Below are 23056 nucleotides of genomic sequence, written 5' to 3'. Positions count from 1 at the left end.
TAGAATGCATTAAGAAGAAATTTTCGTCACAACAAGTGTCGTCGTATACGACGACGCTTTCACATGAGCCGAAAAGCTTGACGTGGAGATTGAAGCCATGTAAGATGGGAGTCACTGCTCTACGTAACAGTGGCGGACAGCGGACCGACGTCCGCTTCTCGCTTGGTGTCTTCTTCTCGGCTGGGAATCCAAACCTACACCATTCTTCTTTGGAAACCGCTCCACCTTTTGAGCCTCCTCCATAAACAACCATTGTCCGTTGTTTGAGGGAAAAGCTATTGGGAACAGTTGAAAAGGGGAATCAGCAGTCAGCACTCACTTACTACACACCACCACCTACCCTGCCTTCAATGGCGATTCCTTATGGACACACCGTTCCACGTATAATACAAGTTTATTGCCAACTACTACTAGATGCTGTACTTGGTGTTCTGTGCTATCGTCGTTTCCATAGCTCGGAGAAGAGAGAGAGAGAGAGAGAGAGAGAGAGAGAGAGAGAGAGGTGTTGAGTAACAGTGTTTGTGTCGAGCAAAGCTAAAGAGGTAAAGACTGGTGGCGGCGATAGGCCACATATGTGATTGGGTTGGGCGTCTGAGATAGAGAGAGAGAGAGAGAGAGAGAGAGAGCAGGCAATAGGTGAAAAGCTGCAATAACTCTTCATCTGCAATAAAAAGAGACTTGAGTTGGGTTTATTGGATTCTTCGATTACTATTAGTTCGAGCTTAAACATCCTGAGTCGATGATTACTCGATTCCTCTGCCAACAATTTGCAACCCAATAAATAATAGTTCATTAAGCTTCCAAAGTGAATACATACACAAAACATCATAACACAGCAATGTAGAGAAATGGATTGAAGTGAGAAGAAAAAGAATCCCAACTTATCAAAAAAAAAAAAAGAATCCCAAAGATAGAATGGAGACACAATAGGAATAGGAAAGAACCAAATAACAAAACTAGGGTTCAGTTCTGAGGAGCAAACAACATGATCACTCAGAATATGCTGCCGAAGCGCTGTGCAATCGAATGGACACACCATGGTGCGATGAACCAAACAACAAAACTAGGATCCATCTCCGAGGAGCAAAAACATGAGTATACAGGGACATCAGGAGCAACATTAGTCTGATCTTATCCTTCGTATGTTTTACCATGAGTATTGCACCAGTTGTTGAAGAGGGGAAAAAAGGCAGACCTCTAACGTAAAACAGGTTGTGCTCATATCGTCATATAATTTGAATGTTCCAATACACTAACATAGATGCACCATCCTGACAGAAGGACTGCAGATTTCACAGGTTAGCAGCCCTTATTTACAGGCAGGACGGCCGATGAGTCTGCATTGTTCAGGAAGCAAGGAACATATAACTTGGCCTTTGACATGAAGAAGTTCCCCGTCAATACCACAGCCGTTGTGAGTGCTTGTGCCAGGCTTAATTTTCACAGACTTTACCTGCAATGTCAACAGGTAACTACCATGTTAATGTTGATGAGAAACGTCACCGATGAGTTGGTGGGTGCAACACACACATGAACATACACAAGACATAAAGGACTGCAACATGAAAGATGTATTTAGAAACATTTCTGAACCATACTGAGACAGCAAGTACTATGAAGATGCCAAAGAAAATCGCACAAAAGAAGCATGCAGCAGAAACTATCTCATTTCTTGAATCAAGAGCTGATATTACGAAAAAAAAGAAAAACAGAGATGACGTACATGCATGATAATCCACATATGGAAACTAATCGACAATAAAACAAGAACCAGGATAATAGAGCCAAGAAGCAAGCTGGATGAGATGAGCACTGCAATGTTGAAATTATGTACAGCTTGTCAAAAGTGGAGCTGTGTATCATGCTATTCTGCATGCCCTAGCGGAAACCATCTTCATTCCTTTTTAGTGTATGTCAGTTAAAAAGTTGGATCAAAGAAAGAGATTGGAAGCTGAAAAGAAATGCCCAAAAAATAATGAGGAATGTTTCACCTGACCTTTCTGAGATGTAGTAAATTTTTCTCAGGACTCCTAGTCTCTTAATAAACTACATGTATTTTAATGACTTTATGTTAAACAAAATTTGGTTAAAAAAAAGAGAGAGAAAGAGAAGCATCAACATACCTTAATATAGTCCACATAAGGCAAGGCCAGATGCCTACCAAATTGCAAGCAAATAAAGAATTTTAACAATCTAAATCTCCCACTTCCACAGACTAATAGCAAGTCCAAACTGTTGTCATCATGTACAGCTTTTGGTGCCACAACCTGAGAACTTAAACTCTGGACAGTTTTGCATGAATGGTTGCACACCAGCACACCAAGAAATTGGCCCTTTTTGACAACCCACTTGTCCTCCAGACTTGGAACAGGAACCTTCTCCATCACCTGTTCCATGTCATCTGGTGGCCCTGGCAACTCGATAGGATTCTCAGCTTCCCAGTTAGGCTCAGCATCCCACTTTGGTTCAGAGTCCCATACAGGTCCAGGATCAGACACTGTTGATGAAATGTCTTCCTTATCATACAACGAGGTGGCTGCCCAAGAATACCTGGAATCATTTGTAGTGGTCTCTCTAGTCCAAGTTTTGTCTGTCCGTGACTTTGATCTGGTCCTTGGCCAGTTAGAATTAGCAGAAAGATGAGGTTGGGGGTGGATAACTTCATCTGGTTCATCCACTAAATTACTTCTACCTGAAGACATCTGCTTTGCTTTGGGATCAAGTCCTCGGACATAATCAGACGGCTCAATGCTGGCAATTGTGCTACCTGTTGTGTCCATGTCTTTACCAGACATTCTATTAGGAGACATGATTGAGTCAATACTCGACAAACTGGAAGCCCTTGGGATTCCCTCTTTTGTTGACCTCTGCATTATATCTGTATAAATGTCTGAAATATCTTTTTTCCCTTGATTTTCTAATAACCTTCCCTCGGAGTTTCCTATCTCCTTTGACATGGGTAGATACTCTACCTCAAAGCTGTATTTTGGCAAGCACATAAATTTGAGAAAACCAGCCACAAAATAACGCAGTGGACCAAAATGCTTCTGATACTTTTCAGATAGCTCCAGAACTGACGTAGCACCAGAAAGAAAAGTCTTAGTCTTACAATGTAATATCTTATATTTTGAAGTAACATGGATGTACAATGCTTGACAACTTAATCAGCAAAGAAGATAGTTTCAATATAATTCATAAACAAGTTTTAATACCTCTGTCCAGTTTTTCATCTCTAACTTAAGCTATATTTATTGATCTATTATGTTAAATTATAAGAGTCCCAATCATTCATGTCATGCAGGCATCCATGAAAATATTTTGAAATCTATATGAAATATTTTCATTCTGAATTCTTGAAACTTTCCACATGAATACTTCCAGTTCCAGACATCAGGACTATCAGCAGTTAATTCAAAAATAAATTATTACATAAAACATAGATAAGAAAAAAGTTAGGCGGATACAATAATGAGAAATCTGTCAAGAAACTAATATATAGTAATCTAAGTGTTATTATCTACAAAAATTACAAGCTGAACCATCTAGAATAACTGCTACTCTTGGAAGAATGTACGCAAAAATCTCAGAGAAAAGACCCTTAAGGGGATGGAATTGAGCACACAAGAAATAAATATGGAGATTGTGATTAAAAAATTAAGTACATCATATTACATATATATGCATACATCTAAACCTTGTATCCATGGTACCAAAGAAAACTGTAGAGACAAAAAAGAAAGGCCATTTGGCTTTGACATTTAAAGACAAATTCAACAGAAGTCTTGTCCTTATGTCTTCTATCAAATCTGGCCTCTGATTTTTCTGAGATGTCAAGAGTAAATAGAACCAGATTAAGCATAAACAACATCCACCCAACACATGATCTGTCATCGGTTTCGTAAAACACCAATTAGTTGCTCCTAGATGCTGCATTAAGAAACTCAAAGTAACTGTCCTAAACCGAATATACTACCTAAACCTAATTTTTAATTTTTAATTTTATTATTTTGAATGAGAAATTGTAAATTGACCTTTATCTTTAAGCTCACACAAAGATTTCAAAGAAGAAATTTTATTTTTGATCATGAATTTAGGCAAATGACAGTGGGGAACAAATAATATGATGTAAGCATGCAGTTCACAGCAAGCACAGCGTATTAGATGACAATACCACTAGGATGACTCGATCTGGCCAGATCCAGTTTAAACCAGATACAATCAGTTTGTTATCTGACAATCTAATTAGCAATACAATTTGCAATTGATCAAATTAATCAATCTGACTCAAACCATCTTCCTATTACAAATTGGGGCTCGTTATCTATGCTTAGATTATGATCTATAGCTTAAAATTAAAACAAAATCCTAAACTTCTAGGGTATTAATAATTTATTGCGAACATAAATACTTAAAACTGGCTTTTGCATCAACCTTTAATTAGAAGTTGAAAATATATAGAAAATATAGTTTATTGGCATGTACAAAAGTAACATGACCTTTAAAGGATCACATTCCTGTGGAGCTAATACTACAATGCAGTCAGAAGTGGATTGCTCATATAAGCACATTATCAGCTGGGATCACAGAAACCCAGTGCCGAAAGTAAACCAACCAAAAAATTAACTAATGTCTAGGTCATACAAACATTCAAAGCCAGTAACTTTTAGAATAAACAAAAAGACAGTTTATCGTACTTCTTTGAAAGAGCCATAGTTATAATTGGCTCACCAAAGCCAAAGCATATAATGGGACTCTTTGATATGGCATGCTAATCATCGTGCAAGATTTTATAATGTAATGACAAAATATGACATTTTATACCATAGTAACAATCAACTAACATTTCTAGAGAATACAGACTATACAAAGAATGAGGGTGAACTCATTGGTAGTAACATCTAGGAGTCAACAAAAAGTCAGTTGAAATCAATGAAACAAAATTCTGCCTTAACGACCAAATTCTAGGAGTGAACAAAAAGTCAGCTGAAATAAAATGAAACAAAATTCTGCCTTAACGACCAAATTACCATCACTAAGAAAGCCAAAGTATGAAACAGTTGACCCGAAATGAATGACTCCAGTCTGAATCCATTCAACAGCAAAAACATCTGTAGCAGTAAGTCCTCCCTGTTCAATGTGACATCAAAGACATATGAGAACTTAACAAAAACTTAAGACAACAGGAGATTAGCAAGCCTTATGTCAGATTTACAATCCTTTCTTTCACTTCTTGTTTATTATAGGGGACAAGTACCTAAACCATAGATCTTTATGTAAATCTTATTATAATCTACCAGAATTACAGTCTTTTTCAAACACATAGATCAAAGTGCTTACTTGAGCCATTCATCTTTACATGATCATGCCATATCAACCAGCTCTATCCAACCCTGAATGCTTCAGAGTTCAGAGTAGAGTTACATATATGATATATAATACATTCATCAAAGTCTTCGTAACTCCACCATGAATGTGCACTTTGTTAGCGTCTTCTTTTTTGACATCTGGATGTGCTTATCAAGCCATCACAGGATGAACGTTCAAATTCCATCACCCAACTCGGAGGGTGGATGGGTTGGTTGAGTGGGAAGAGTAACACATGACCCCATCTGATAGTTCTTCAACACTAAAACTTCACTTGGATAGATCTAATGGCTTGCTATGATTATAGCCTAACAACATCATAGCCCGGAGATTCCTAAGGTCCATGTATCATTTCAAGTGTACGACGAGAAACCAGGTGGTATAGCCATTGGTTATGTTAAAGTTTCAGAAGTTGACAGTGAAACTTAGTGTTTTTAAATAAATTGGCACATATCTACCTTTACAATAGCTAATGCAGCAGAAATAGGATCTCTTACTCCCAAAACTGTCCAGACCAGTGAATTGTCTGAACCAGCTGGAATTATACCAATTGGAATAGATATTGCTTCCTTCTGATCATCTCTAGTCAAGATACCATTGAGCACCTGCATCATCACACAAGCTGATTGTTAGAAAAATTCAAAATCTAAATGCTTGGTAAAATTAAATAAGTACATGACAGAAGGAAACAGAATTTGAAAGGATAGACACTGTATTGATGCTTGTAACCAGCCTAAATTATGATCTGCTCATGCATCATCTAAAACGATAGAGAACGTCAATTCCTGATCGGTGCCCATATCTATACTGGTAAATAATATTAGCTAAAAAATTGAGACTGTAGTGGTATGCGTTTATGTGCATAGGACAACCCATATATGGGGAAGTCATGTATGATTTTAGTTAGCAGTTTTTCCTTATCTTTCAAGCTGATGTGGACATATTATTGATTTAGCATACATGGGGGTCTCATGTATGATATAACTTGGCAGTCTTTCCTTAACTTTTAAGCTAATGTTGACATTATTGATTTAACAATAGAAACTATACTTTTTACCAAAGCAAACAAATGGCACAAACAGATAAAGGTAAATGGCAGAAACAAGTCACCTCATTCACAATTCCGTCCCCACCAACGCATATAATTCCTGGAAACTTTAAACAGTAAGAACAGAAAATTGTAATTCTAAAGTGCAAAGTCAAGCCAAGTGACCTACTGCAGCATACCATCAGGGCAAGCACTGAAATCAACAGTTGAAGCAAGTTCTCTTGCATGACCAGCATATTTTGTTTTAACCACTTCCATTTTGAAACCTGCAAGCTGTCACCAGGTTTCCGAATAAGCAAACACAGATATTCACATTATAGAGTTACAGAATAACAAAGCAATTTTCTAAAGACCATAAAACTCTGGTAAATATTTAGAGTCAAAAGGGACTGAGATGATTAAGATTCACATGAAGTAGTGAATTGTTAAGATAGTGAACATTACTTCAGATTTATGTTAAGAAATTGCTAAATAAACTGCCGTACTTCTTTTATACAAGAGAATTGGGTGATGTCCACAAGAAAGTTAAATTAAGCAATTTATCAAATTACTGTAATTTTATCTCATGTTTGACTCCTGGCTCCTCACTACCTACCACTTAGCCTGAAAGGGCAAGTTTACCAGATGAATATCTTAATTGATTATCTGTTAGAAGACATACTTCATAGAAAAAAGCCTCATAAACTTGAAACAATTAAAACAACTAACAAAACATAATCATGCATAGAAATTGCACACCCAGTCAAAGAAAAAACAATGGAGGTACCAGATCTAACATACCTTAAATATCGGTTCCACTTTGCTGTGGAATACTTTACTTGAACGACCATGCCCAGAACGAGGATTCAACACCACAAGTATCCTTGGTGGACTTTTACATTTGATATATGGCATGCCATAGAGAGGCACACTGGCCACGACATCAGAGTCCTGCTTCTTGCCAGACACCATTGGATGAGGTGAGCAATTTATGTAACATTGCTGATCCGCAAAGCTCTGGACCCACTGAATTGCTTCCTCTGAGCTAGATGCTAAGAAGCAAAAGTCCTTTTGAGACCTTTGTGGCTTCAATAAACAAAAAATCCCACATGACCTTTTTCTGACAGGGTAAGCATGGACGGTAAAATGCCGAAAACAAGCCTTGTAAGAAACCTGCCAGATAAAAAAACAGTAAATATAGAAGGAAAAAAAGGTGGGGTTTCATCAATGGGACTCGTCAGAAAAGCTTCAGCGAAAAAGAGCCAAACAAATTATGGTGAAACTTACAGATATGACATCTTCAAGAGATAACACATGAGAACCCCAAATCAGAGCTTTGCTTGTAAGCTTTGCATCAATGCTATCAGAGTTTACGGTTCCTGACCCTGTTTGCTCTTCATCCCTTGTACTTCTCATTTTCTTATATAGAAAAAGCTTCCCAGAGAAAATCTCATATCCTAGCAAATCAGACTTCTCATCGCCAATATCTATCCTGTGCTCATGTGTCTTCATCTTTACAGGACCTTCATTAACACCATTTGCATCAATTTGCCTTAAAGATTTTACCTTGCCTCTTTTTTCAGGAAACACTATTGGAGATTTATGCTGCATGGTTGCAGCATGAGAATGTTTGCGACTCACTCGACGAACAGACTGATGCAGAAATCCTCTTGGTGAAGTAACATTTGGGTGTTGTTGGACAGACTTCAGCATCTCTACTTTAAAGGAAAATTTCAGAGCATGCATAGATTAGAAAACACCATATGTATGTTAAGATTTAAACACTGCACAGAACATCACCCCACAAGCCTCATGAAAAGAATTTCAGAATAACATCAAATCCTGCAGATTTTAAGAATGCCCATCAAACATAATAACTCAAAGTAGTAGATAATAAAAAGCATAAAACACAGAGCAGTACTGTAATTTCCATATAAACTTCAAATGCTGCACAAGCATCATAATAAGAGCAAAAAGAACCAAAAAATGATTACCTAAAAACTAGTTATTTTCACCTGTTATGCTAGCAGGATCATGAAACAAAATATTAAAAAAATCAGGAGAAAATGCCGAACTCAAGGACTTCAATTTAATGCATCAAAAAGCTCAAGGACTCTCCAGAATGCCGATCAAAAAGCTAATGGACTCTCCAGAATGCCCCAACTTGGCAAACTCTGTGCCTCCTTAACAGGACAAATCCTCCGGTGGCCTTGAGTAATATTGCAAGCCAACTAAACATTGGTTGGGGCTGCTGGGTTGGGAAAAAGTAGTATACTAGAAAAAGATTCTCTCTTATAACTGTTCCAACTCATCCTAAAGCTTCCTTCACCTAACAAAAGAATTTTAGTTTGTTGTCTTAACAACTAATAAGAATATTTTTATTCAATGGGACAAAATGCAAGCCGCTACCTAACTTCAATTCCACACACGTCAAGAAACATGGTTATACTCACTGATCTAAGAATTGAACAAAATATAAATCCTGTAGCCCAAACGTGACACCAAATATTCTAAGCAGATTCAATCGCTTCATAAATTCAAATAAAAATCCAATCTTTTCATCAGGAACGAACGCAGAACAATCAAACAAAATCAGAAGAAACATCCAATAAAAGAAACCAATTCCCTGCACATGCGCGCAATCCAGATCGCATCGAAATGCAGGATCGCAGATTGATAAAAAGCAAGATGATCGGAAGCAATTCTCGTCGGAAGGAAGAGGGGCGAGGCGCACCGGATACGAATCTCCAATCCGCCGACCAGATTGCCCGAGATCCGGCGCAGGATTCACTAAACCGCCGACCAGTATCCCAAACCCGGAATCAAAGAAACGAGGAGGAAGATGAGGACAGCGATCCTATCGGTTCCCCCAGCCCACCAACAACACCAGGACCCCCTCTCCAAAATAAGCAGGAGGAGGAAAATTGGAAGGGAATCGAAGGCTTTCCACTATCTATAAGTAGTGGCGTATCCGACACGAAGCGGCGCTATCCCGAGGACGATTTCGTACCCTTTCGTTTACTTCTATCCACAAGCTGTCTCTTCCTCCTCAGTCACGTCTCCTCCTCGATATCATGGGAACATCGATCGATTGGCCTCCTGGCTCTCTCGGTTGGGGGAAGCGAAGAAGAAGGCGAAGGCGACAAAGAAAGCAGCTGCGATCGAAGGCTTACCGCGGCGTCATTGCCTCCAATTTTTGAGCTCCGGTGCCTGCGGAGGGCGATTTGATCTAATCTTACGCCTCGCCGCGTGTGCCGCGGAGCGACGTCGGTGAGTCACCCTGGCGGAGAATTATATCCGTTTCGAGGAGGGTGGAGGGGCCGGGGATCCGGTCAGTCGCCATCGGTGAGGTTACCACAGGGTTAAACCCACACGCAACGGTGAATCGAGTGCTGACCTCGCTATAACTAGGAAGTGACCGTAAATTTGACGGAGGCAGTGACGTGCGGAATCGGATCCATGCAGAATCCGATATGAATTCGCATCAATTATCGAATTTATATACATTATTATCGGGCGTGGATCTCATACTTCCGAGTTCCACCCTATTTGATAACGGTCGCGGATCCAATATGATTGAGTTTAGGGTTATCAGGTTGTTATCATTGCCGCTGCATTTAAAATTTTTATTTTTTTCTTTTGAAAATGACTATTGTAAGAAGAAAATATTGTACGTATTAATCCAAAATCGTATATATAGAAATGTTCGAGACATTTTAAAATGAAAATATCATACTTTCGATGTGTCACTTAAACGAAGGTCAAAGTCGAAAGAGATTTTTTTTATTCGATCTCTCCAATAGTGAAATTAATAATGTAAGGTTTTCAAACATAGGTTTGGATAGTTCCAAAAAGAAATACAACTTTTTTCGAAATATATTTTTTTACTTTTATGATTATTTCTTTTATTATAATGAATGAGAAGAAAATTTATATTTTCTTATTTTGAATCAGTCATCACGTAGACACCAGACGGATGATTTCGATATCACGTGACGACCATCGAGTCCTTATTGTTTTTTTTCTTTTAATTTATACTTTTTCTAAAAAAATATTATAATATTTTGAGTTGAACGAAAAGTCAGAGATGGTATAAAATCGTAATTTTATATTTTTTTAAATATAAAGTCAAAATCACAAAACATTGATTATATAATTTAATTCATAATCAATCACCCATATGATATTTCAATTATTTTTAAGAATTCATAATATTTAATTTAAAAAATACAATAGTGCTCGAGACAATTAATTATCTTTAAATTCAGAACCACAATTGAGTGAGTTATCTTTCATATATTTATGATTATAAATTCGATTATAAATAATTGCATCATCGCTATGCAATGCGTTTGTATTGATGGTAGATACAGAATAATTTTATAATATTCTCCATTAAGATTAGGTATGTGTGTCATTATCATTATTAAAAGTAAAGTTTGGAATCAATAGCTATCATGATTGATTGAGATGCTAAAAGCATATAAGTGGGGATTGTTCTTTCAGTCATCCATCGATAAAATTGGCTTATGCTTTCAAGTTTTCACATGATATCGACTTAAGAGTTTGATGAGTGCATTACTATCAACTTCAACTTTAAGTTATTTTGATGAATGATTTGGATCTAACGAAGTCGATGGATTAATTAGCCTATCATGCTGCTGATAGGAGGGGGAAAATGTTCGGTCAACTCCACCCATCATCGTATAGACGGACGACCTACTATACCTAACGGATCAGATGAATTCTGATGCAAATCTGCAAAAGATTAGCCCAAGAAATCATAACATAGACTGGATCATCGTGAGAGACACGACGGCAATGCAGATACAAGAATTCCTCGACTGCAATGGTCTACAACAGGACGAAGAAGCTTTCTTTCGTCAATGGAGTCATCCTCCTGTCTGGCCTCGACTACTTCCTTTTTCCTCATCTATGTGGTCAGAGTTGTAGCATGGTAATCTCTGATGGCTTCTCCTGCACGCACGCAGTTGTGGTCAGACAACCAGGTCTTGTGAATGCCGACGAGGGATGCAGACAAACCATCTGCTTACAGCTCCCCCCTGACTACCTGTGTATCTCCTACGATCACACTTCTTTAGTTGATGTCGAGCTTGAAGACTGCTCTCGTGTTGAGAGGATAAGATCTCTGATACCGGATGCAGTTGCTTGTGATTTGATCCATTTACAATCATGTAGATACTGAAGCTATTTGTTGGAAATCTACATAGGAACAAGGTCAGTAAATTAAAAGGGTATTATAGATCACATAGAAATAAATATAAATGGAGGAGATCAAAGAAAGAAGTAGATCATACTTCCGAAGATGCAGTAGTTTGGCCTTGAAAATGAAGTCCTGCCTTCTGAGAGCTCCTAAGAGAACAAATAAGCTCTCTGTAGTCATTTGAAGCTTGTTTCTTTGCTTTGCTTCCTGCTGTCAGTCCTTTCTTCTCCATTCTGCAAGTATAAAATTTGTGATTTACTATTATTATGTGAAAAATTTTAATGTCAGAAAATAAAATTAAATAAAGATAGTTTAGATTTATGATGCGTACCATTCGATATCATCAACAGGTGCTGCACCATCGTCAGAGGATTCGAAAGTCACAACGATATCGATTTGCAAGAAGAATTAGACTCTCTCCTCTTTTCCTATCCTTCAAGAGATCGCTGTAAACAATTAATTAGAGACTAAGGAAGATTGAGAATATGTAATCTCGTATATCATTTCTAGAGATCATGTTTTTCTATATAAGTAGAGATTTATGATGATAATTAGGAGAACCTCTCCCGTCAAGATAATCATAAAGAATCTTACTATAATTGAACTTTCTTTTTGTTGACCGATAATCATAATCAAAATTCAATCAGATCCATAATATATCTTACCTAATTAGATAGATAGAATCATATAATCTAACATCTTCTCCGTATCATAAACATTCACCAGATTGAAACGCTTGTGCTCTTTCGTATTGCAGGTGATGAGCCAGGCTCGACATTGCACCAGGGAAGTCTGTGATACTATCTCAGATCACATGCAGAGTTGGCTCCGGTGGTGGTGGTGATGGCACCACCTGCACTTGTCACACCAAATTCCCATGGGGAGGAGCTCCAAGGGCTCTGCATCATTCATCAAAAACTAGCATTGTGAACTCTGATGTTACTGAGGAAATAAATATGATAATTAATCTAGAAACTTAAAATAAACCATGACTAAAGATGCAGTGCTCCTCAACAAATCAATCCAGTTCTTTCGGTATACCTGCATGGTTCATGAAGCAATTAATCAAACACATGATATCACAAATTTCTTGAGAAGGTAAGTCTTGGTACAAGCTTTTCATGGCAGTTCCACAGGTGAAGCAGTATAGTAAAGGCAAATAATACAGATGCATATTAAGAAGCAACCTTCCCAAGGAAACACATCAACTTAGGAATTGCTTCCGGGCAAAGATCCATGGAGAGTATCTGTGCAGATAATGCTAGAATCATTAATCAATTAGCAGATGCAGACTGACTGCTTAGGATGTAGATTTTGTTCAGCTGGTTTAGAGAAAGATTTTTCCCCTATCATAACATCTAAAACTCAAAACAATTCCATCCATCAAGAATAAACTGTAACTATTGTACTCCCAACCAGCAAGCAGTATACTGATTCCATCTCCTTATTCTAGCTTCTCACTGTCAGTGGGAGTTCCATATGTTCTCTTAACTGGAAGCAAGCAGGTGCCAGGAAACTGTTCTGCTTGATACATTGAACACAAGCAGAAGGAATATGTTCCTCCTGTCTAAATACATACAGATCTTATTATACATGCATTTTAAGTTGGACACCTGCTTCCTCTCAGAAGAAAAGTTTCAACACCTGCTAATTGTTTGTGAAGCTTCTAACCTCTTTCTTACTGATTGTATTTGATTTAGAAATGACAATTCATGGGCTGGAACAAAAGAAGGGGCCCCAAAGATCTCAGCACAGTAGTTTGTTCAGATCATTCAGATACATGCATTAGGTCAGATAGTTTCCCTTTGGGTCCCCCAAGAGAAATCCCTTCTTCATCCTTTATGAAGTGAATAACATGTTAATTAGGACGATATAGGACGGTTTCCGACACAAATTCAATGATAATTTCGAGTTGGATCTGCATTCCAACCTTACATAATTGCAACAAGCCGAAAGGTGTGACAAGACTCAGTGGCTAATAAAGCTCAAGAACTATTTCTAGGAAGCAAACCATGTTTGATGACTGCTTAACACACCTAATCGTAGATGGTGTCCTGTAGGGATGGATTTGTGAACTGATAGTTGACTAGATACATTTGTTTGATCACAAGGAAAACAAATAACATGAGTTCCATGCTAAAGATATACAAAACAAATAGCAAGAGTATTGACAACAGGACTATGCTAATTAATAGCCATGATAAGTTGAACTTGTTTATGGATTTTGGTCTCACCACATTAGCAGTTTCATGTAAAACCAAATCCCACAAATCAGCACAAAAAAAGAGCTTTTAAGGGAAGAAAATATTCATCCATCCATGCATGCACCAAATGACAACTTCAATGTAACATAATCCATGAAGATACTCAGGCAGATATTACTTATCCACACATTAATTAGGTAGCAGACATCATTTGATCTGACCTCAACAAAGATTTTGCCTCCTAACATGCTTGAGAATTCAGAACACTTGGCCATCTCCTTATTCTAGCTTCTCAGTGTTTTCCGGTTTATGCATGCTCACACAACTGCGTGCAGAAGACCACAGAACTCAGGTTTTCTATTGTATGAACAGATCATGTCTGATCCAACACTATGTTCTTTGAATCCTCAAGAGATAGCAGCATGTACTATATATTTCCTTACACCTAATTATGCATAGTTATGTTCAGACAGGAAACAAAGGACAGAAGGTTGAGTCAACTCCCTACTCATTGTTTGAGAAGCTTCTCACTGACTTCCTGCAGCCCAAACCAGAGGGCACTTTTCCAGATCAGTGAACTTAAAAATGGCAGCAGTAGTTGGGATAGGAAATGACCCACAAGGTTGGACTGTTCAAAGTTAGACAGGGTGTGTTCCTAAGTTTGCTGGAGGTCAAATTCTCTCTTGATATCCTTCCTTGACTCGGAGCTACAATCCAGCTAGTTTACACCTTCCATGCACTCAGAACTTGCAGTGGTGGTTGCTTGTTCATTGGGCTGTTTGTTTCAACAAGACAACAAAATTGATCTAAAGCTAAGAACTATTTATTATTGGTCACTAAAAGCTGAAATGTTTTAGATTACTGTTCTATGGTTGCTAAAGACTGTTTAGTTGTGACAAAGTTTTGCTTAATGATACTTGTAGATAAATCTTATTGTTGCTTATTTTGTTTTCCATTGCTAAAGACTGTGCATGCTATTATTCTATAACACAGCTAAAAATACTTGACCTTTCTTTCAGTCCCCATCTCACACCCTCTTCTGATCTAAGACTCTACTACCTTATAATTACCCCACTCGGTCTCGATTCAATTAGACTCGTTCCTTCCCCCTTCCTCACCAGCCATTAATTGCTTGGGTGAATGAATTAGGTGGGTGTATATAAATACTCCCAATGCACTCTCCCTTCCTCCATTACTCGGTCTCCTCATCTTGCCTTGCTCATAAGCCTCGCCTCTGCCGCCAGCGTCTTCTTAGCTCTGTTGCCCACGTTACGATGTTCCGCAGGTACAGGATACCGCTCTGCTGCTGGTGCGGCAACGCGGACGACTTGGAGCTCGGCCCGGCCCAGGCTCGCGTTGCCGACAGCCCCGACGCTGAGAAGGAGGCGGAGGAGGAGAAGGGGGTGCCGGCCCGGCGGTTCGGGTGCGCGGAGATCGAGTCGTTTGCCGGGAAGTTCGCCACCGCCGCGGTGGTCGGTGAGGGCGGGTGCAGCACCGTCTACCTTGCCCGCCTCCCGGACTCCTCTCTCGCTGCCCTTAAGCTCCACCGCCCGAGCGAGCGCCTCCACCGCGCCTTCCGCCAGGAGCTCGACGTACTCCTCCGCCTCCGCCACCCCCACATCGTCCGCCTCCTCGGCTACTGCGACGACGGCGGTTCGTCTCTCTCTCTCTCTCTCTCTCTCTCTCTCTCTCTCTTACGGACAGACGGCCTTCAACATCTTTCTTAATTTTCGATTTGGTCATCAATGGCAGAAGAAGAAGGCGTTTTGGTGTTCGAGTACGCACCCAACGGCAGCCTCCATGAGAAGCTTCACGGCGGCGGGGAGGTGCTGCCGTGGGCGCGGCGGATGGCGATCGCGTACCAGGTGGCGCAAGCGCTCGACTACCTGCACGAAGGGTGCGACCCGCAAGTTGTGCACGGCGACGTGAAGGCTGCAAACGTCCTCCTCGACAGACGGCTGGAGGCGAAGCTTTGCGACTTCGGGTCGGCCCGGGTGGGCTTCTCAGCAGCGGTGGCGCCGCCGCGCTCTGCCCGCGCCATGGTGGTGGGATCGCCGGGCTACGTCGACCCACACTACCTGCGCTCCGGAATGGTCTCCAAGAAGAGCGACGTGTACAGCTTCGGGGTGCTGCTGCTGGAGCTGCTCACCGGAGCAGAGGCGTTCGACGCGGAGCGAGAGCGGCGGCTGACGGCGGAGCTCGGCCCGGTGCTTCGGGACCCGGACGGTCGGGCCGCGGAGGTTGTGGACGCTAGACTGAGCGGGGTGTACGACGCCGGGGAGGCGAAGGCGGCGGCGGTGGTGGCAGCCATGTGCGTCCGGGACAACCCCAGCCTCCGCCCCTCGATGGCGGAGATCGTCAGGATGCTGCGGGCTTCGGCTTCCATCGCAACCGTTGAATCAAAATCCAACGGCAAGAGTGATTCGTAGTAGAAGAAAAATGTTGCGTTGATTTGTGACTTATGTCGTACAAAGTATATACCACGTAGAGAAGGCGTAGCGAGGTGAGGAAATACGCACGCGTAGCACAAAGTCAAAAGATAATAAGATAGCGAAGAAGGGTTACCAATAAACCATTTTTTCTATCATTTTGGTGGAGATGTGAATTGACTCTGTTCTCAATCTCTTCCGAATAATCAATCAACAAATGAGAATGCAACTCAACGCACCACATTCCATGATTTCACCATCTTTTAAATTATTTGTACAGCAAATCATTTTTCGAAATTTATACTCATTTTTCCCTAAGCAAACTGATAATTATTTTTCTCATTTTTGAAATTAGAAATCTGACAACAACAATCATAATAATAATAATAATATGATCTTTGTAATACTAAAAAATGATGCCAAATATAAATTTTTACCTAAATACATTTACTTAAGAATCATAATCTTTGGGGCATGTGAAGTTGCAACAATTCATGAAAAATATGTACATTTAGACGAAATGCAGCTTTAGAAATAAAATAGTTTGAAAGAAAAACCATAAATACAAACTCATTTAAAGCTGTTCACAAAAAATGCTATTCGACCGAGTCACCGGAAATCATTGCATGTCTGGTGTTGCCGTCCAAAACCTCCCGTCCATGGAAGAACAGTGACAGCTTGAGGACCTAATTAATAGAAGGGAAGCAACAACGTACCTTGGAAAGCTTGTTTTTGTTGTGAGAAAAGCTACGTATCACAGAACAAAAAGTAGAATGCGACTCACTACCAGACGAATCATTGAGAGAGAGAGAGAGATGTTATGTCTGGTCTCGTGTGCTGGTGAACTGGGAAAGCAGAGGACTAGTATTTTAATGCCAGTGGCTGTGCACTGCCATTCTTAGTAGGTTTGATCACGTTTCTGACATGCCTATGTGAACTGTGAAGAAAGTAAAAATATACCCCAGAGAAAGAGCAGCATCACAAATAATGAGCTGACAGGGAGATTTTGGTTGTCTTAATCTTCCTAGTTATCCATAGTATTTACCATGGTAAGATGATGATGAGAACTCTCGAGGAAAACGTTGCAAACATCATAAAATATCACTATGTGAACCATACAAGATGACCATGTAATTCTAAAGGTTTCTTGGTCTTACTGGATGGTGGATCAAGGAACAAGTTGAATGATGACTCAGAGGACCACCACTGTTTGCAGGTAGGCTCAGAATACATGCAGTCTTCCTGCTTTCCAGCTGCGAAGAACAGCTGGAACACAGAGAAGGGTCTCTTTCCAACTTAAAACACCGGGCTTTCCACCTAGTGAAGCTATCTTGATTGAGGTATTATGAGACACAGGAGGTAATGAGAAGGAAGGCTAATAATGCGTGTGGCGAACATGTGAGGGAGGACGACGACTGGGCCTGACAGCACACAACCTCTAATGATGAGTAGTAGGAGAAAGCATACCTGTTGTTGTCCTCGAGTCATTCCTCCACATGCCAAGTTCTGGGAAATGGTGGCGAAGAAGACCATCGACATTGCCTAAACACTATGAATAATTCGGTCATTTAACACATTTTCATTATGCAATCAATGAAAACAGAACCGATGAACATAATTAAGAAACGAAGAAACGAATCTTGTAGCAGTAGAAATGAGAAGATAACGAAACATTATCCTGCTTGAAGTAGGATATGCTGGGAACTTTTCTGGCGCCAATAGACTGATAAAAAGGCATGAATGACTATTACTTGATTTCAGTTTTACCTGATGTAACTTAGTCCTGGTTCAATAGGATTTCACGGGTTTTGATGGAAAGCTGGAGCACCTATAAAGTAGTCAGATGGGGACCTGTGATCAAGTAAAAAGATTTATTTAAGACATCGCTCGAACAACTTCCAAACAAGTGTTTAGCGAGAAGCAGCAAAATGGTAGTCCAGTTCATTCAACATACCTGTTCATGGTGACTCGGAGCATCCTTGTATCAGCAAAGCCCAGTGACGGTGCCCTGATACCTCAATCCATCCTAGGCTGCCAGACTTGACAATATGCTGAAGAAAAAGCTCAGAAATATGAGATATCAGAAATAATATGATCACATCAGGAAGAAATAAACTAGAATATCCTTCCAACTTTATTTTAAGCCTTTAGACTGCTAATACTGACAGAAAACCTTACTCATCTCGTAATGGTAATATCTTTAAGAGTAAACAAAAAATTTATACATGATAATTCTAAGAGATGACGGAAGTTGACATTTACAGAATGGCCATATCTGGTAACAATATCATTAAATATTAGTTTAAAGAAAGAACAATTCCCATGATGCTAAAAGAACTAGCAACTGAACAAGCACCATTTTTCATTGCTGCTGGACTCATTGGCGCTATCAAATAGCATGAAAGGCAGACACATATACCATACAACTAATGTAGCATGATTAAGGTACAACAAGCTTATGTTGCAGGCTCTCTCTAGCTCATTATCAACATTTAGGAACTTTCCTGGCCCATATCCAACAAGACACCAACGATTCATGGAACAACCTGATGACACCATGATCTAATGTCACTGATACTACTGTTGTGTTACAGCAGACATTCTAAGATTACAAAGCAAAGCATCACGACCCATTAAAACGATTTCGAAAAAGTCATTGACTTGTTTTGAAACAGAATCTAGCTCATGGCCAAGGCTGTTGGCCCCGTTGACCAAATTGATAGCATACTCCTGAAACATTTGCCTTTCTAAGTCGGTGCTCTTCCTTGGTGCAATCATTTCCTCTTCATGATTAATGCCAATGCCATCTTGCACGGGTTCTTTCTGACAACAGCCGCTGATAGTCAAATTGCATAACCCTGAAGCACATGCTTCAACTGCCGCTATCTCTTTGAATATCACCACCTTCCCACTGTCAAACCGTCTCCTAATTTCCTCGTTTGCAGCAGCTTGCAAGTCACTGAAGGCCTCAAACCAAAAGAAGTCCTCAGAAGAAATGTGCAAGTCGATCAGTGGTTTTGAGCAACCAGACAGCATCACTGAAAAGACACCACAAATGAATACAGTCATGACCTTAACTCCATATAAGGCTCTCATCAATACCTTTCCTTTGGAGCTTTTGACCTTTGGTAAACCAAGAGTTCCTCGAAGACTTTCAATAACAGGACAGCTTTCCAGTTTGAAACTCTTGGAGTTGATACGTTCGATCCATTCATGAAGATGCAAATGAGATTTTTTGAGTTGTTCAGGTGAAGGATGACTGGTGGAGACGTCCATAAGACGTACCACATACTGAAGCAGAATTTGACCTTGATTTAATCGGGATAGCTCAGAGCTTAACGCAATGCAAATATCAAGCAACTTCACACTGCTGTCCAAGTATATGTCAATCCACTTCTCATCCCAGTCAGAAACAGGTAACTGAAGCTCATTAATTAAAGTTTTTAAGCTATTATAAGCTTCTGATAAGAACTCGATAGCAAGCCTCATCCAGGATAGAGTAAGGACATCTGCATTATCCTTAGGCTTGAGCTTTTTCAATTTATCTGCCAAGTTTTTCTCAAAAGAAAACTGTAATTCACGAAGCTTCAGCGACAAATAAGATCCCTTGGGGAGGATAATACGAAAAGGATTTCCAAATGGAAAGAAGGTCCGCTGTCCATCATGTGGTCGACTCATGTTTGTTGAACTTCTAGCTGAAATATACTCTGTTCTTCAGGATAGCTAACATAAGCAAATATGACAATTAAAATCAGAAGTCAAAACCAGGAGAAAGGACAAACCAATCAGATAAAAAACAGTGGTGTAATAGAAAAAGGAAAAAATATTAAGAGAAAGGACAAGAGAAGCAACAAAATAGCAAGATCAGTTCCATGCCTTCTAACAAACATAAGAGCAAGAATTGTACCTTTGTTAGTTTCTCTTATTTTCAACTATTCGAAAAAGCCAACAGAATAAACAAGTACAGCAATAGATCTGATCGTGTTGTCTCTACAAAGAAAATGAATGTTCTTCATCAGCCACACCTTTGGTTGGTCACTTTTTTTATGACATGCACAAGGAAAACACCTTAGACATGTATGCCTCAGTTGAGGCGAGGCACAAGTTTAGGGCCTCAATAGGCCTTGCACCTTAGTGCACTTGACCAGCACTGATGGACTTGCAAATCTATGTTTATGTTACCAGACGACCAACAAACATAATAAAGAAAAAGTTCAGAGAAGCATTGGTCTGAGAGTTCTTCTATGGAAGCTAGATTTCTCACGATCCAGGCCTGATGAACTAACTGGCTCATCAACTTCGTTTGACCTAAACCATTAGCCAAAAAGCTAAAGTTGATAATAGTACACTCATCGAACCCTTATAAGCCAACCTTATAGCCTTTGCCCAATTTAGATGCGAGACTAATTTGGGTGTTACAATTTCTTCCACTCAAGGGCTTGATATCCTCGACCCAGCATAGCCCAGGTCAAACCCTAACATAGTGCATGTAAGACGTAGCCCAATGATGACTCCATACCGTGATGAGTCCTCTGACTCCATCCACGAGTAGACATTTCCTACTCGAGCCCCCTCACCATACCAAAATACTAGGTCGAATCTGATAGTAAATATCATGCCTCGGGCCTGATAGGCTAACCGGCCCATCAACTTTGTTTGACCTAAACCATTAGTAAAAATACTTAAGCTGAAATTGATAGTAGCACACTAATTGGACCACTATAAGTCAATCTTAATCTTACCCACTTCCGATGTAGGACTAACCAAGATGTTATAAGATTGATCAGCACCTGAATTTCTAAATGCTATTAGTCAATATAAGCCTCCAACAACATTGATCCTACACCAATGTGTTCAACAATTCAGATCTTTGGCTGCCTTATGTATAATTCTAAAACCAAGTATGAAGGCTTGTAGCAACTCTACTAGTAACCCTTAGATCATGTATCATCTACCGCTACAAAAATGCCGATAGTAGTTAATATGAGGACCCTCTCGAGAATTTTGTGAGCATATGAAAAGATAGGAAGATACCAAGATATAAAAGTTCATATGGTGAGAGTTTGAATAATTATGGTGCCTTTGCAGGTTTCAGATGTCCAGTTTAATGGTATTGGCCTATTTGCTTGATCTGATGGTGTTCAATAAAAAGAAGTCATTAAATGATAAATATCTTGGTGAATTTTTTTTATCAGGATTTATTTTGGTGTTTTGATAGCTTCAGTGGTTTTAAGTCAATCTGTACCAATGGTTTTCAACCAAAACTGTTTGTCCTGGATATAACCAAAACTTGGATGAAGAGTTATATAGGGAACTACTAATCTTGATCCATATAATCGATCTGGATTAGGATGGACTGTAAATTTTTAAAACCTCAATATCTGAAATTTGAAAATCTGGAGCTAATGGGAGTGGCATGGATGAGAGAAAGATCATATTACCATGTCTGAAGACTAACCAAATTTTCTTATCATATACTCTATTTATCGAAAATAAAATTATCACACCATCTCCATGAATCAACTATGATAAAATTCTCGTAGCACCTTCACTGGTTGTCAGGACAACTCCATGAGCATATGGAGTTTCTGGATGCCTCACATTTTACCGCCTTGTTTGCAACCTCAAATATAGGGCTACAACCTAGTTACAATTGAACAAAATGAAAAACCCTAGCCAAGCCAGCGATTGAAACCCCCAAATCATTTACCTGCTCCAAGTTAGGCAACGCTTGAAGATCCAATTGTGTCAGTACAATCAGCATGTGTCAAGGCAGGTTGCTAGATCATGTATAACTAATACACTACGGGATTGAAGAACAACCACGTACATTATGAAAAATCTAATGAATTCAATTCCACAAACGCCTAAACCTAAATATGCATGCGCTAGTAAACAAAATTAGTCATATAACCACATCAATGTTAGCAGCAGCAACAAGAAGAAGAAGAAAGAAATACGACTCACAATAAATAGGCTTGGTGACAGATAAAATAACGTAAATCCCAAAGGGAAAACGAGCTTTCCATTACCCTGACAAAATTTTAGCTCAAGAACTAGATAATTAGCTGAACAGAAGTCGATGATAGAGAGGCATCAAGGAATGCCCAAATCTCAGATCGGAAACTCCTCCATCAACGCTGAGAGAAGTGCCTAACGATCAAACCGGTGCCTTTATAGGCAGAAAATAAATGGATCCCCAAAAAAACCCTAAAATTTCTACTTTCTTTCGAAGGGATCTTGGATTCGTCGATCAATCTATTCTACGACTAGCAGAGATCCAACAGATCCACGCTTTCGGCGCAAGGAACGGATCCGTTGAGAAGATTAGAAGCAAAGGCTTAGAAATCGAGGACTAGAGAGCTTTCGTACCTGAGAAAGCGGCATCCGACGGAAGAATGGAGAGAAGAAGAAGAGGTCGTCTCACGATCGGTCTCCGCCGCCCACGTTGAAAGAACCACGCCTTCTTACCGGTAGGGAACTATACGAAGGTAAGAAAGCTTTACACCGTTAGATACGAGACACGCCGCTTTAAGATGTCAATATTTCTAATCCGACGGTCTTCTGTCATTCTACGTTTGCGACCCTTCGGATCGGCTGTTAGGCACGAACATGGGAAAGCGCACTAATATCCGTTCATTCGTGAAAACGTGGCGCTTTATGGTGCGTTTCTTTTGTTGAATTATGATGCATACCCAACATTTTGCTTTCGAGCTTTCTCGGCTTCTTTGTGTCATCAATATGCATAAATGACCTCATCAGATCTGACCATCCAAGAGCAGAGCTGATGAGGAACTAAGACAGCCAT

General features: G+C 39.7%; 3 protein-coding genes and 2 long non-coding RNA genes across 10 annotated transcripts; 1 reads left to right on the top strand and 4 right to left on the bottom strand.

The window, feature by feature from the left end:
* Window positions 1-935: 935 nt before the first annotated feature.
* On the bottom strand, window positions 936-9695 carry LOC135611103 (sphingoid long-chain bases kinase 1-like). 5 transcript variants are annotated; one of them, XM_065106421.1, is made up of 9 exons: window positions 9565-9695; window positions 7679-8233; window positions 7193-7564; window positions 6592-6685; window positions 6475-6512; window positions 5823-5969; window positions 5028-5127; window positions 2124-3073; window positions 936-1453 (listed from the first exon to the last, which is right to left on the bottom strand). In XM_065106421.1, the coding sequence occupies exons 2-9, from the start codon at window positions 8135-8137 to the stop codon at window positions 1310-1312; spliced, it is 2304 nt and encodes a 767-aa protein (XP_064962493.1). In that variant the 5' UTR covers window positions 8138-8233; window positions 9565-9695; the 3' UTR covers window positions 936-1309. The 5 variants fall into 5 exon arrangements, with proteins under 5 accessions (XP_064962493.1, XP_064962492.1, XP_064962495.1 ...); XM_065106420.1 differs by having other exon boundaries at window positions 9126-9663; XM_065106423.1 differs by having other exon boundaries at window positions 7679-8106; window positions 9126-9663.
* Window positions 9696-11066: 1371 nt separating this feature from the next.
* On the bottom strand, window positions 11067-12062 carry LOC135609246 (uncharacterized). The gene is made up of 3 exons (XR_010485717.1): window positions 11947-12062; window positions 11710-11848; window positions 11067-11614 (listed from the first exon to the last, which is right to left on the bottom strand). It is a non-coding gene; the product is annotated as an uncharacterized LOC135609246 (long non-coding RNA).
* Window positions 12063-14954: 2892 nt separating this feature from the next.
* On the top strand, window positions 14955-16482 carry LOC103982604 (salt tolerance receptor-like cytoplasmic kinase 1). Its single transcript, XM_009399583.3, has 2 exons — window positions 14955-15472; window positions 15572-16482. The coding sequence occupies exons 1-2, from the start codon at window positions 14992-14994 to the stop codon at window positions 16246-16248; spliced, it is 1158 nt and encodes a 385-aa protein (XP_009397858.2). The 5' UTR covers window positions 14955-14991; the 3' UTR covers window positions 16249-16482.
* A 192-nt stretch (window positions 16483-16674) lies between these two features.
* LOC135611102 (uncharacterized) lies at window positions 16675-18009 on the bottom strand. The gene is made up of 2 exons (XR_010486433.1): window positions 17716-18009; window positions 16675-16934 (listed from the first exon to the last, which is right to left on the bottom strand). It is a non-coding gene; the product is annotated as an uncharacterized LOC135611102 (long non-coding RNA).
* A 577-nt stretch (window positions 18010-18586) lies between these two features.
* Window positions 18587-22769, bottom strand: LOC135611101 (UPF0496 protein 4-like). 2 transcript variants are annotated; one of them, XM_065106418.1, is made up of 2 exons: window positions 22621-22769; window positions 18587-19971 (listed from the first exon to the last, which is right to left on the bottom strand). In XM_065106418.1, exon 2 carries the CDS (start codon window positions 19924-19926, stop codon window positions 18826-18828), a length of 1101 nt encoding a protein of 366 aa, XP_064962490.1. In that variant the 5' UTR covers window positions 19927-19971; window positions 22621-22769; the 3' UTR covers window positions 18587-18825. The 2 variants fall into 2 exon arrangements, with proteins under 2 accessions (XP_064962490.1, XP_064962491.1); XM_065106419.1 differs by lacking the exon at window positions 22621-22769 and adding an exon at window positions 22281-22600.
* Between the last annotated feature and the right edge of the window lie 287 nt (window positions 22770-23056).

Source organism: Musa acuminata, chromosome BXJ2-4 (genome assembly GCF_036884655.1).
Source record: "Musa acuminata AAA Group cultivar baxijiao chromosome BXJ2-4, Cavendish_Baxijiao_AAA, whole genome shotgun sequence".
Lineage (NCBI taxonomy): Eukaryota > Viridiplantae > Streptophyta > Magnoliopsida > Zingiberales > Musaceae > Musa > Musa acuminata.
The sequence above is the reverse complement of the archived record's forward strand: the minus strand, read 5'-3'. Positions and strand labels throughout refer to the sequence as shown.